General features: G+C 47.3%; 1 protein-coding gene across 1 annotated transcript in view; it reads right to left on the reverse strand.

Annotated features, from left to right (window-relative positions):
- LOC109881226 (E3 ubiquitin-protein ligase SH3RF3-like) overlaps positions 1-15,617 on the reverse strand; it is a 32,962-nt gene that overhangs the window by 12,811 nt on the left and 4,534 nt on the right. The window contains exon 3 of the mRNA XM_031797355.1: positions 7,185-7,725. Within this exon, the coding sequence (XP_031653215.1) occupies positions 7,185-7,725 (541 nt within the window). The remainder of the gene's footprint in view (positions 1-7,184; positions 7,726-15,617) is intronic.

Genomic DNA, 15,617 nt, shown 5'->3' on the forward strand with positions numbered 1-15,617 from the left:
ACAAACTGGCTGTTCTGACCAGGATGTCAAAAACATCACTTCAGAATCTAGGAACTGGCTCTTCTGACCAGGATGCCAACAACATCACTTCAGACTCTACAAACTGGCTGTTCTGACTGGCTGTTCTGACCAGGATGTCAACAACATCACTTCAGACTCTACAAACTGGCTGTTCTGACCAGGATGTCAAAAACATCACTTCAGAATCTAGGAACCGGCTGTTCTGACCAGGATGCCAACAACATCACTTCAGACTCAAAGCCTGTTGTTTCAAGTGCGATGTTGTGCAGCATTCTAATAATGAGAGAGAGACAGCGATAGATAGAGCAAGAAAGACAGAGATAGAAAGATCCAAGAAACAATGACCTGAGAGCTTTTTGGTTTGTTTTTCTTCAGTCCAAAGACAAAACTAGCAGTGAATCTCAGTACCATATATTCTCATTCCTGCTCTCCTCCCCTCCTGTTGATGTGGTTATTTCTTAAGCATCTCACTCCTACCTTCAACCTCACACTACCCTCCTCCTCCTCCCTCTTGTAATGGTTGGTGGTTCACTTTATAGTCACTCTGTAAACACTACATTGTGGTGTTCCAGACCCAGGCTATTAGCATCACACCTCTAGAAACACAGCCTAGCAGGGTGTTCCAGACCCAGGCTATTAGCATCACACCTCTAGAAACACAGCCTAGCAGGGTGTTCCAGACCCAGGCTATTAGCATCACACCTCTAGAAACACAGCCTAGCAGGGTGTTCCAGACCCAGGCTATTAGCATCACACCTCTAGAAACACAGCCTAGCAGGGTGTTACAGACCCAGGCTATTAGCATCACACCTCTAGAAACACATTCTAGCAGGGTGTTCCAGACCCAGGCTATTAGCATCACACCTCTAGAAACACATCCTGGCAGGGTGTTCCAGACCCAGGCTATTAGCATCACACCTCTAGAAACACATTCTAGCAGGGTGTTCCAGACCCAGGCTATTAGCATCACACCTCTAGAAACACATTCTAGCAGGGTGTTCCAGACCCAGGCTATTAGCATCACACCTCTAGAAACACATCCTGGCAGGGTGTTCCAGACCCAGGCTATTAGCATCACACCTCTAGAAACACATTCTAGCAGGGTGTTCCTACTGTCTCACCACTTGGTATAATCTCATACCATCTCCAGCAACATAACAAGTCAACTGTTAGCAGCAGGTAACTTCTGAGCAACTGTTAAACTGTTAGTGACTGTTAGCACAGATCTGTTTGTTTGTACTTCATTAGCCAACTCATTCCAAACATCACAATTCAGATCTGGCAAAGAAACAGGAGAAATAGACTGTTCTCCACAGAGAGCTTCATAGCATTGTATATCCATGTTGACATGTTGATAATATTTACAGAACGTGGCTCTCTGATTATAAAGCCCGTACTGTATAACGTTAAATTAAAACTCTACAAACGAACAGCAATGTTAGGAGGGAGGCAGGGAGGAGAACGAGGGATGGAGGGAGGGCAGGAGGGAGGCAGGGAGGGAGGGGAACGAGGGAGGGAGGGGGGGAACGAGGGAGGGAGGGGAACGAGGGAGGGAGGGAGGGAGGGCAGGAGGGAGGCGATGAGGGAGGGGGGGGGGGCGGGAGGCAGGGAGGGAGGGGAACGAGGGAGGGAGGGAGGGGAACGAGGGAGGGAGGGAGGGAGGGAGGGAGGGAGGGAGGGAGGGAGGGAGGGAGGGAGGGAGGGAGGGAGGGAGGGAGGGAGGGAGGGAGGGCAGGAGAGAGGGGAACGAGGGAGGGAGGGAGAGAGGCAGGGAGGGAGGGAGGGGAACGAGGGAGGGAGGGAGGGGAACGAGGGAGGGAGGGAGGGAGGGAGAGAGGCAGGGAGGGAGGGGAACGAGGGAGGCAGGGAGGGAGGGAGGGGAACGAGGGAGGGAGGGAGGGCAGGAGAGAGGCAGGGAGGGAGGGGAACGAGGGAGGGAGGGAGGGCAGGAGAGAGGCAGGGAGGGAGGGGAACGAGGGAGGGAGGGAGGGAGGGAGGGAGGGAGGGAGGGAGGGAGGGAGGGAGGGAGGGAGGGAGGGAGGGAGGGAGGGAGGGAGGGAGGGAATGCAGGACCAGGCTTGTCTGCTATTATAGGCACAGCGATGTGAAGGACTGTTACCTGCTCAGTGAAGAGGAAGGAGCTCTCAGGCAGATAAAAGAGAGGGAGATGGGAGAGAAAGAGAGAGGGAAAGACAAAGACAGAAAGAGGAGGGAGGGGGAAATCGGGAACGAGAGAGAAAGAGGAGAGTACAGAAAGAGAGGGGGGAGGAAATCAGGAACGAGAGAGAAAGAGAGGAGAGAACAGAAAGAGAGGGGAAATCAGGAACGAGAGAAAGAGGAGAGAACAGAAAGAGAGGGGGGGAATCAGGAACGAGAGAGAAAGAGGAGAGAACAGAAAGAGAGGGGGGGGAAATCATGAACGAGAGAAAGAGAGGAGGGAACAGAAAGAGGGGGGGAATCAGGAACGAGAGAGAAAGAGGAGAGAACAGAAAGAGAGGGGGGGAATCAGGAACGAGAGAAAGAGAGGAGGGAACAGAAAGAGAGGGGGGGTAATCAGGAACGAGAGAAGGAGAGGAGAGAACAGAAAGAGAGGGGGGGGGGGAATCAGGAACGAGAGAGAAAGAGGAGAGAACAGAAAGAGAGGGGGGGGGAAATCAGGAACGAGAGAAAGAGGAGAGAACAGAAAGAGAGGGGGGGGAGATCAGGAACGAGAGAAAGAGAGGAGGGAACAGAAAGAGAGGGGGGGGGGAAATCAGGAACGAGAGGAGAGAACAGAAAGAGAGGGGGGGGGGAAATCAGGAACGAGAGGAGAGAACAGAAAGAGAGACCAGGGGTGCTGTTATATAACTGACTCTACAGAGTGACTCACCATCATCATCATAAGCATGTGAGGGATCAACAGAGAGACAGAGGGGCACTCTGGACCCTCCTTCTCCTCCTCCTCCTCCTCCTCCTCTTTATCCCTGCCTGAGAGCATGAGTCTACACTGCACTTTCAACATTATTCTGTCCCTCCCTGACATGACATGGATAATTGCAGGGTAGAACAATGACATTTCTATTTAATCAACCTAATTATCTTAAAGGGGTAGGTCACCTGGCAACAGTCAGTGAGAAGTAGGTTACAAGGCTCTGCGGTGGGACCATTCTACTCACGTACAAATATTTAGCTGTGAGACCTGGAATTGTTATTAAGGAGTACCAGTGTACACAGAAGAATGAAGGATTCTAGCTTTAATACCACCTAAAAATATGTTTTCATTGTGCTCCTAAATCCCTTTGTGTGTGCCTCCGTGTTTTAACTTAGAAGACAAAAAGGTCCATGTAGAGCCCTGAGGTTTGAAATGAAATCAGGTGTTTTTGTGTTGGTAAGACTGACATAGCACGAGCATAGTGTAGTTGTACAGTATCACTCAGGGTTAAAAGGTAGAGGATTCATTTCTTTATCTGGGACCAGGCACAACATAACACACGGTAGGTACTGCACCTGAGTCAGCCTAGGTGCATAGCTAACACTGCATCAGCAGTCCAGATGATGTTTAAGGTACATTAAGTAAGTTCAAGGTTGTTGTCCCCTTCATCTCGTCTCAGATACACCTTATTGAGCACCCTTCCTGTCTGTGGCTCCATACCAAATTACAACCTACATAGTGCACCGCTTTTGACCAGAGCCCTGGTCTATATATGGAATTGGGTCCCATTTTGGATGCAGGTGTATTCTATCTCCTAGGCCAGGCTAGACCACAGCAGGCCAGGCTAGACCACAGCAGGCCAGGCTAAACCACAGCAGGCCAGGCTAGACCACAGCAGGAGCATGCTAGACCATAGCATGAGCAGGCTAGACCACAGCAGGAGCATGCTAGACCACAGCAGGAGCATGCTAGACCACAGCAGGCCAGGCTAGACCACAGCAGGCCAGGCTAGACCACAGCAGGCCAGGCTAGACCACAGCAGGAGCATGCTAGACCACAGCAGGAGCATGCTAGACCACAGCAGGAGCATGCTAGACCACAGCAGGAGCATGCTAGACCACAGCAGGAGCATGCTAGACCACAGCAGGAGCATGCTAGACCACAGCAGGAGCATGCTAGACCACAGCAGGCCAAGCTAGACCACAGCAGGCCAGGCTAGACAACAGCAGGCCAGGCTAGACCACAGCAGGCCAGGCTAGACCACAGCAGGCCAGGCTAGACCACAGCAGACCAGGCTAGAACACAGCAGGACAGGCTAGACCACAGCAGGAGCATGCTAGACCACAGCAGGCCAGGCTAGACCACAGCAGGCCAGGCTAGACCACAGCAGGCCAGGCTATGTCCTTTCAGACGGCTACTCATCAGCTTCAGGGAAGCCTGGTCTTACTGTTTCCTATAGACCCCATCTCCCCTTCACCACTCCACCCACCTATCCTTCACTACCTCCACCCACCCCCCTTCACTACCTCCACCACCTCTCCTTCACTTACCTCCACCCACCTCTCCTTCACTACCTCCACCCACCTCTCCTTCACTACCTCCACCCACCTCTCCTTCACAACCTCCGGCCACCTCTCCTTCACTACCTCCGCCCACCTCTCCTTCACTACCCTCCACCCACCTCTCCTTCAACTACCTCCACCCACCTATCCTTCACTACCTCCACCCACCTATCCCTTCACTACCTCCACCCACCTCTCCTTCACTACCTCCACCCACCTCTCCTTCACTACCTCCACCCACCTCTCCTTCACTACCTCCACCACTCCTTCACTACCTCCACCCCTATCCTTCACTACCTCCACCCACCTATCCTTCACTACCCTCCACCCACCTATCCTTCACTACCTCCACCCACCTATCCTTCACTACCTCCACCCACCTATCCTTCACTACCTCCACCCACCCACCTCCCCTTCACTACCTCCACCCACCTCCCCTTCACTACCTCCACCCACCTCCCCTTCACTACCTCCACCCACCTCCCCTTCACTACCTCCACCCACCTCTCCTTCACAACCTCTATCCTTCACTACCTCCACCTGTAATAATGCTTCCCCTCCCTCTGGTTCATTCCTAAAGCACATGGTCATAATGGTTCCCATCCCCTAAGGTGTAGGGTGCACATGGTCATAATGGCTCCATCCCCTAAGGTGTAGGGTGCACATGGTCATAATGGCTCCATCCCCTAAGGTGTAGGGTGCACATGGTCATAATGGTTCCATCCCCTAAGGTGTAGGGTGCACATGGTCATAATGGTTCCAACCCCTAAGGTGTAGGGTGCACATGGTCATAATGGTTCCATCCTCTAAGGTGTAGGGTGCACATAGTCATAATGGTTCCATCCCCTAAGGTGTAGGGTGCACATGGTCATAATGGTTCCATCCCCTAAGGTGTAGGGTGCACATGGTCATAATGGTTCAATCCCCTAAGGTGTAGGGTGCACATGGTCATAATGGTTCCATCCCCTAAGGTGTAGGGTGCACATGGTCATAATGGCTCCATCCCCTAAGGTGTAGGGTGCACATGGTCATAATGGTTCCATCCCCTAAGGTGTAGGGTGCACATGGTCATAATGGTTCTATCCCCTAAGGTGTAGGGTGCACATGGTCATAATGGCTCCATCCCCTAAGGTGTAGGGTGCACATGGTCATAATGGTTCCATCCCCTAAGGTGTAGGGTGCACATAGTCATAATGGTTCCATCCCCTAAGGTGTAGGGTGCACATGGTCATAATGGTTCCATCCCCTAAGGTGTAGGGTGCACATGCTCATAATGGTTCCATCCCCTATGGTGTAGGGTGCACATGGTCATAATGGTTCCATCCCCTAAGGTGTAGGGTGCACATAGTCATAATGGTTCCATCCCCTAAGGTGTAGGGTGCACATGGTCATAATGGTTCCATCCCTTAAGGTGTAGGGTGCACATGGTCATAATGGTTCCATCCCCTAAGGTGTAGGGTGCACATGGTCATAATGGTTCCATCCCCTAAGGTGTAGGGTGCACATGGTCATAATGGTTCCATCCCCTAAGGTGTAGGGTGCACATGGTCATAATGGTTCCATCCCCTAAGGGTGCCATTTGGGATGCAGACCTTGGCTCTCCTCTGACTCAATTATCCTTTTTAAAACAGCCTGTGTTAAAGGACTAGTTATGGTGAAAACAGCCTTTGTTAAAGGACTAGTTATGGTGAAACAGCCTGTGTTAAAGGACTAGTTATGGTGAAAACAGCCTGTATTAAAGAACTAGTTATGGTGAAAACAGCCTGTGTTAAAGGACTAGTTATGGTGAAAACAGCCTGTGTTAAAGGACTAGTTATTGTGAAAACAGCCTGTATTAAAGGACTAGTTATGGTGAAAACAGCCTGTGTTAAAGGACTAGTTATGGTGAAAACAGCCTGTGTTAAAGGACTAGTTATTGTGAAAACAGCCTGTGTTAAAGGACTAGTTATGGTGAAAACAGCCTGTATTAAAGGACTAGTTATTGTGAAAACAGCCTGTATTAAAGGACTAGTTATTGTGAAAACAGCCTGTGTTAAAGGACTAGTTATTGTGAAAACAGCCTGTATTAAAGAACTAGTTATGGTGAAAACAGCCTGTATTAAAGGACTAGTTATTGTGAAAACAGCCTGTGTTAAAGGACTAGTTATTGTGTAAACAGCCTGTGTTAAAGGACTAGTTATGGTGAAAACAGCCTGTATTAAAGGACTAGTTATTGTGAAAACAGCCTGTATTAAAGGACTAGTTATGGTGAAAACAGCCTGTATTAAAGGACTAGTTATTGTGTAAACAGCCTGTATTAAAGGACTAGTTATGGTGAAAACAGCCTGTGTTAAAGGACTAGTTATTGTGAAAACAGCCTGTGTTAAAGGACTAGTTATTGTGAAAACAGCCTGTGTTAAATTAACTAGTTATTGTGAAAACAGCCTGTATTAAAGGACTAGTTATTGTGAAAACAGCCTGTGTTAAAGGACTAGTTCTCTCTCTAACCCTGGCATTCCACAGAGATCTTGAGACAACAGCAATAGAGAGACAGTTAATGGGGGAATTCCAAGGAGGAAGAATACAACAAAAAGAACCAGATGTATGAAGCACAAAGTCAACACCAAGACACTGAGCCACAGAGTAAATGGCTTGAAGCTTTATCCAAATCCTCTACGCTGCCCTGAACACAAACACACCTGAGGACTCACCTGTTGTGACAGGTGTCTGCCAGTTCTCACTGAGTTTCGCTTCACGCGCTGTGAGGTCACACCTGAGCGGTGAGAAGAGCTGTGGTTGGGAGGGGGGGCGGAGGGTTGGGACAGCTGGCTCTGTTGAACCTGATGGTTCAGGCTGTTGAGGGCACTGACGCTGGGTGGCTGCCCCCGCCCCTGGGTCTGGGTCGGCTGGTACCCACTGTTGATATTAGCAGGTTGTTGTGCCTGGGTTGACTGGTACAGACCATTGATATTCGAAGGTTGTGTCTGGTTGGACTGGTACAGGGTGCTGCTGTTAGCTTGTTGCTGTTTCCCCTGGGTGGTGGTGGGGGGGTTGAGAGCAGAAATATTGGAGGTCTTCGTGGGGCTCTGGGTCGCCCCGAAGCAGGTTGCCCGGTCGGGGTTTGTTGAGTCACCAGTCCCGCTGTTGCTTAATCCACTCTCACTACCGATCCCTGGGCGAGATTCAGCCGAGGAGTCACTCCCCTTCCAGGTCTTTTCCCTCCAGAAGCTTGGCTGCTGCCTCTGTGAATGGCTGGGAGAGAAGACACACATTAGAGGATCAGACTGAGAGAACAGAGGAGAGAGACAGAGAGAGAGAGAGAGAGAGAGAGAGAGAGAGAGAGAGAGAGAGAGAGACCGAGCATAAATAGAGAACCCACTCACTCCTAATCTCCCAGTGAAAATAAAAGTGTTGATCACAAACAGAGAGGAAAATGTTCTTCCTCCCTTCTCCCTCTCTCAGCCTCTTTACCTGACATCCCATGGATCCTCAATGTGGTCTTCTCTGATCTGTGACGCAGCTGTTTTAAAGAGGCCTGTACTCTCATTCCACTGTGGTCTTCTCTGATCTGTGACGCAGCTGTTTTAAAGAGCCCTGTACCCAGCTCTCATCCTGCACTTGTTGGCTAGGCTCTAGGCTCTACGCAGGCAGGCAGGCAGAAAAGCACCAGTTGAGATAGGCAGTCAGTCGTGACTGGTGTTAAGAGGAGCAGGAGGCAGAGTGGAGCAGAGCGAGGCTGCTAAACAGGCAAAGCAGACGGGCAGGAAGGAAGGAAGGAAGGAAGGAAGGAAGGAAGAGAGGAAGAGAGGAAGAGAGGAAGAGAGGAAGAGAGGAAGAGAGGCAGAGAGGCAGAGAGGCAGAGAGGAAGGAAGGAAGGAAGGAAGGAAGGAAGGAAGGAAGGAAGGAAGGAAGGAAGGAAGGAAGGAAGGAAGGAAGGAAGGAAGGCAGACAGACAGACAGACAGACAGACAGACAGTGCTAATGCTCTCACTCCCTACAGTGCTGTTATGCCATCCAAGCACAGAAAGCATTACTGTGTCCTTACGCTTCACTGCCTGACACGGGGTGTAGAGGAGAGGACGCAGGCTCAGAGAGACAGAGAGGAGAGAACATAACAGGAAAACAGAGGGATAAATATGAAAAGCTAAAAGTGAAAAGAAGAGTGGAAGGTCAGAGAGGAGAAGACAGAAGAGTGGAAGGTCAGAGAGGAGAAGACAGAAGAGTGGAAGGTCAGAGAGGAGAAGGTCAGGGAGGAGAAGACAGAAGAGTGGAAGGTCAGAGAGGAGAAGAGGAAAGAGTGGAAGGTCAGAGAGGAGAGACAGAAGAGTGGAAGGTCAGAGAAGAGAAAACAGTGGAAGGTGTAAGAGGAGAGGATATATAAGAGTGGAAGGACAGAGAGGAGAAGACAGAAGAGTGGAAGGTCACAGAGAGGAGAAGAAAGAAGAGTGGAAGGGTAAAAATACAAAGAAGAGTGGCAGATAGGAAATGAGGAAAATAGAAAAGGGCTCTGGGCAAAAGTAGTGCACTTTATAGGGATTTGGGCCAGAGAGAGTAGGATTAGAGCTATTCTCCTCAGTACACTGCAGTTCAGAAGGCAGGAGGTCTGACATTTAGGTATGAATCAAAGTACTGCCTCAGCAGAGAGAATGAGAGATAGAGAGAGAGAGAGAGAGAGAGAGAGAGAGAGAGAAGGAGAGAGAGAGAGAGAGAAGAGGAGAGAGAGAGAGAGAAGGAGAGAGAGAGAGAGAGAGAGAGAAGGAGAGAGAGGAGAGAGAGGAGAGAGAGAGAGAGAAGGAGAGAGAGAGAGAGAGAGAAGGAGAGAGAGAGAGAGAGAGAGGAGAGAGAGAGAGAGAGAGAGAGAGAGAGAGAGAGAGAGAGAGAGAGAGAGAGAGAGAAGGAGAGAGAGAGAGAGGAGAGAGAAAGAAGGAGAGAGAGAGGAGAGAGAGAGGAGAGAGAAGGAGAGAGAGAGAGAGGAGAGAGAGAGGAGAGAGAAAGAAGGCGAGAGAGAGGAGAGAGAAAGAAGGAGAGAGAGAGAGAGAGAAAGAAGGAGAGAGAGAGAGAGAGAGAGAGAGAGAGAGAGAGAGAGAGAGAGAGAGAGAGAGAAGGAGAGGAGAGAGAGAGAGAGAAGGAGAGGTACGGTGGGTTTATACACAATGATCTGTTAACTAATAATCAACTGATCAAATCAAAGAAACCCCCCAAACCTAATTTGAATAAGAACGACACAATCTCTGAGAAAGAAAGTAATGTATTCACATGCTAGAAACTACTCTGTCAGGACAGGCCTCTCAATGTGGCGACCCACAGGGTGTGCATGGCCAGTACGAACACATCTGACTAAATGAATCACTGTCTGGATGATTAGTTCCATTTAACAAGAAGGTGAAGTCCTATATTTCTTTTTTAGCTTTATTTAACCAGGGGCAACCCCTGGAGAACAGGGTCTCATTTACAAGGGTACCCTGGGACACTATAAATGTACAATTACACATTACAACAAATTGATTCACATCAATCAAAACAAGTGCAGTTCTCCTTTACAACATTTCTCCTCAAAATCCGCAACTGCCCCTTCCAGACCAGAGTTACGCCTCAAACTGACCCTTCCAGACCAGAGAGTTACACCTCAAACTGACCCTTCCAGACCAGAGAGTTACGCCTCAAACTGACCCTTCCAGACCAGAGTTATACCTCAAACTGACCCTTCCAGACCAGAGTTACGCCTCAAACTGACAGCCAATGTTGGGCCCTTCTGGTAGTCAGAGACTCCCAACCAACAGAACTATATAAATGGCAATGATGTGTGCAAAAATTGTCTCCAGTGAAAAAACACAAGGTTGAGTGATAGACTGAATCTAAATGTTTTAAACCAGAGGCTATTGCATCCATGTAGATTAAATCACTATAGTCACTAAGTACTACGATGCTTGAACAATCTTCCTCCTGTTTTCAAAAGTAAGGCAGGATTTATTTCTATAGAGGAACCCGAACTTAATTCCTTAGTTTTTCAACGTGTGTTTTAAAAGGCAGTTTTATCATCAATCCAAATACTTACAATTTTATTTAACCTTTATTTAACTAGGCAAGTCCGTTGGTTAGCAGATGTTATTGCGAGGGTAGTGAAATGCTTGTGCTTCTAGTATCGACAGTGCAGCAATATCTATCAAGTAATCTAACAATTCCACAACAACTACCTAATACACACAAATCTAAGTAAAGGGATGGAATAAGAATATCTACAGTTGAAGTCGGAAGGTTACATACACCTTAGCCAAATACATTTAAATGTCAGAATAATAGTCGCGAGAATGATTTATTTCAGCTTTTATTTCTTTCATCACATTCCCAGTGGGTCAGAAGTTGACATACACTCAATTAGTATTTGGTAGCATTGCCTTTACAATGTTTAACTTGGGTCAAATGTTTCGGGTAGCCTTCCACAAGCTTCCCACAATAAGTAGGGTGAATTTTGGCCCATTCCTCCTGACAGAGCTGGAGTAACTGAGTCAGATTTGTAGGCCTCCTTGCTCGCACACGCTTTTTCAGTTCCACCCACACAGCTTCTATGGGATTGAGGTCAGGGCATTGTGATGGCCACTCCAATACCTTGACTTTGTTGTCCTTAAGCCATTTTGCAACAACTTTGGAAGTATGCTTGGGGTCATTGTCCATTTGGAAGACCCATTTGTGGGTCTTTAACTTCCTGACTGATGTCTTGAGATGTTGCTTCAATATATCCACATAATTTTCCTGCCTCGTGGTGCCATGCATTTTGTGAAGTGCACCAGTCCCTAATGCTGCAAAGCACTCCTATAACATGATGCTGCCACCCCCGTGCTTCACGGTTGGGATTAGAGGTCGACCGATTAATCGGAATGGCCGATCACCTCGTCAGCTTGGGGATTCAATATTGCAACCTTACGGTTAACTAGTCCAACACTCTAACCACCTGATTACATTGCACTCCATGAGGAGCCTGCCGGTTACGCGAAAGCAGTAAGAAGCCAAGGTAAGTTGCTAGCATTAAACTTATCTTATAAAAAACAATCAATCATAATCACTAGTTAACTACACATGGTTGATGATATTACTAGTTTATCTAGCGTGTCCTGTGTTGCATATAATCGATGCGGTGGCATTCGCGAAAAAGGACTGTCGTTGCTCCAACGTGTACCTAAGCATAAACATCAATGCCTTTCTTAAAATCAATACACAAGTATATATTTTTAAACCTGCATATTTAGTTAATATTGCCTGCTAACATGAACTTCTTTTAACTAGGAAAAATGGTGTCACTTCTCTTGCAACAGAGTCAGGGTATACGCAGCAGTTTGGGCCGCCTGGCTCGTTGCGAACGGTGTGAAGACTATTTCTTACTAACAAAGACAGCCAACTTCACCAAACGGGGGATGATTTAACAAAAGTGCATTTGCGAAAAAAGCACAATCGTTGCAAGACTGTACCTAACCATAAACATCTATGCCTTTCAATCAATACACAGAAGTATATATTCTTAAACCTGCATATTTAGCTAAAAGAAATCCAGGTTAGCAGGCAATATTAACCAGGTGAAATTGTGTCACTTCTCTTGCGTTCATTGCACGCAGAGTCAGGGTATATGCAACAGTTTGGGCCGCCTGGCTCGTTGCAAACTAATTTGCCAGAATTTTACGTAATTATTACATAACATTGAAGGTTGTGCAATGTAGCAGGAATATTTAGACTTAGGGATGCCATCATTCACTGAAAGAATAAACGTTTTGTTTTCGAGACGATAGTTTCCAGATTCTACCATATTAATGACCTAAGGCTCGTATTTCTGTGTGTTATTATGTTATAATTAAGTCTATGATTTGGTAGAGCAGTCTGACTGAGCGATGGTAGGCACCAGCAGGCTCATAAGCATTCATTCAAACAGCACTTTCGTGTGTTTTGCTAGCAAAATCGGTGTCCAAAAATACTGATTTCCGATTGTTATAAAAACTTGAAATCGGCCCTAATTAAATCGGCCATTCTGATTAATCAGTCGACCTCTAACTGTTTTACAGTGAATTATACGTGAAATAATTTGTATGTAAACTATTACCTGTGTCATGAACAAATTAGATGTCCTAACCGACTTGCCAAAACTATAGTTTGTTAAGAAATTTGTGGAGTGGTTGAAAAACAAGTTTTAATGACTCCAACCTAAGTGTATGTAAACTTCTGACTTCAACTGTACATATAAATCTATGGATGAGCAATGACCGAGTGGCATAGGCAAGATGCAATAGATGGTATAAAATACAGTATATTTTTTATTTGAGGAGACCTGGAGAACAACATCAACTTGGCTGGAGTAACAGCCTGTGGGTCTCCAGGAGTAACAGCCTGTGGGTCTCCAGGAGTAACAGCCTGTGGGTCTCCAGGAGTAACAGCCTGTGGGTCTCCAGGAGTAACAGCCTGTGGGTCTCCAGGGGTAACAGCCTGTGGGTCTCCAGGAGTAACAGCCTGTGGGTCTCCAGGAGTAACAGCCTGTGGGTCTCCAGGAGTAACAGCCTGTGGGTCTCCAGGGGTAACAGCCTGTGGGTCTCCAGGGGTAACAGCCTGTGGGTCTCCAGGAGTAACAGCCTGTGGGTCTCCAGGGGTAACAGCCTGTGGGTCTCCAGGAGTAACAGCCTGTGGGTCTCCAGGGGTAACAGCCTGTGGGTCTCCAGGAGTAACAGCCTGTGGGTCTCCAGGGGTAACAGCCTGTGGGTCTCCAATACATCAAAGTAATTCAAGCCCTGTAGTAGTATATACAGTTAAAGAGAGACAGGCAGACGCACCTTGTGGAAGGTGAGACAGTCCTTGCAGTGATCCAGTATTGTTCGTTTTTCATCATTATTAAACATGTATGAAAATTACCACGCTGCATTTTGGTCCGACTCTCCTTCGATGGAAGAAACCCGTAACAAGAAGAAGCCTTTCAACAGTTATGATACCGGTCAGTAAACTTAGCTTGACTGTTATTTCTATTGAACTGCTCAGATAAGAGCCTCACTACAATAACTGTAGGAGCACAATATCAGCATGGATCAAATCAATGGAGGAGCACTACTGTATACCAGTATGGATCAAATCACTGTATTATAACAAGGCAATAAAGAAATAAGTCCAACTTTTTGGAGAAATGTCCTCTGGGCTGATGAACCAAAAATATAACTGTTTGGCCATAATGACCATTGTTATGTTTGGGGGGAAAAAAGGGACGCTTGCAAGCCAGAGAACACCATCCCACCATGAAGCATGGGGGTGGCAGCATCATGTTGTAGGGGTGCTTTGTTGCAGGAGGGACTGGTGCACTTCACAAAATAGATGGCAGCATGAGGCAGGAAAATGATGTGGATATATTGAAGCAACATCTCAAGACATCAGTCAGGAAGTTAAAGCTTGGTCACAAATGGGTCTTCCAAATGGACAATGACCCCAAGCATACTTCCAAAGTTGTGGAAAAATGGCTTAAGGACAACAAAGTCAAGGTATTGGAGTGGCCATCACAAAGCACTGACCTGAATCCTATAGAAAATGTGTGGGCAGAACTGAAAAAGCATGTGCTAGCAAGGAGGCCTACAAACCTGACTCAGTTACTCCAGCTCTGTCAGGAGGAATGGGCCAAAATTCACCCAACTTACTGTGGGAAGCTTGTGGAAGGCCACCCAAAACGTTTGACCCAAGTTAAACAATTTAAAGGCAATTAGCCACCTAGCTAATATTAGCATTATCCACCTAGCTACCGTTAGCCACAACGAATTCGTACCATATGATACGTTTTGCAAAGTTGTAACTGATTGTATGAATCAAATAAAAAAATTGCACTGAGTCTCTTGCACTGGCTCTATGCACACTCACTGGACTTTACACACACACACACACACTCACATACTACACTGACACTCCAATACACACAAAACACACACGAGCATATTGATGCCACACACACACACATATTTTCACACACTTTAACACTCTTCACATCTGCTGCTGCTACTCTGTTTATTACCTATCCTGATTGCCTAGTCACTTTTAACCCCTACCTACATGTACATATTACCTCAAATATACCTCAACTACCTTGTACCCCTGCACATTGACTTGGTACTGGTACTCCCTGTATATAGCCATGTTATTACCTCGTACCCCTGCACATTCACTCGGTACTGGTACTCCCTGTATATAGCCATGTTATTACCTCGTACCCCTGCACATTGACATGGTACTGGTACTCCCTGTATATAGCCATGTTATTACCTTGTACCCCTGCACATTGACATGGTACTGATACTCCCTATATATAGCCATGTTATTACCTCGTACCCCTGCACATTGACTCGGTACTGGTACTCCTTGTATATAGCCATGTTATTACCTCGTACCCCTGCACATTGACTCGGTACTGGTACTCCTTGTATATAGCCATGTTATTACCTCGTACCCCTGCACATTCAGTCGGTACTGGTACTCCCTGTATATAGCCATGTTATTACCTCGTACCCCTGCACATTCACTCGGTACTGGTACTCCCTGTATATAGCCATGTTATTACCTCGTACCCCTGCACATTCACTCGGTACTGGTACTCCCTGTATATAGCCATGTTATTACCTCGTACCCCTGCACATTCACTCGGTACTGGTACTCCCTGTATATAGCCATGTTATTACCTCGTACCCCTGCACATTGACTTGGTACTGGTACTCCCTGTATATAGCCATGTTATTACCTCGTACCCCTGCACATTGACTTGGTACTGGTACTCCCTGTATATAGCCATGTTATTACCTCGTACCCCTGCACATTCACTCGGTACTGGTACTCCCTGTATAGCCATGTTATTACCTCGTACCCCTGCACATTCACTCGGTACTGGTACTCCCTGTATATAGCCATGTTATTACCTCGTACCCCTGCACATTGTACTGGTACTCCCTGTATATAGCCATGTTATTACCTCGTACCCCTGCACATTCACTCGGTACTGGTACTCCCTGTATATAGCCATGTTATTACCTCGTACCCCTGCACATTGTACTGGTACTCCCTGTATATAGCCATGTTATTACCTCGTACCCCTGCACATTGTACTGGTACTCCCTGTATATAGCCATGTTATTACCTCGTACCCC

Source organism: Oncorhynchus kisutch, linkage group LG19 (assembly GCF_002021735.2).
Source record: "Oncorhynchus kisutch isolate 150728-3 linkage group LG19, Okis_V2, whole genome shotgun sequence".
Lineage (NCBI taxonomy): Eukaryota > Metazoa > Chordata > Actinopteri > Salmoniformes > Salmonidae > Oncorhynchus > Oncorhynchus kisutch.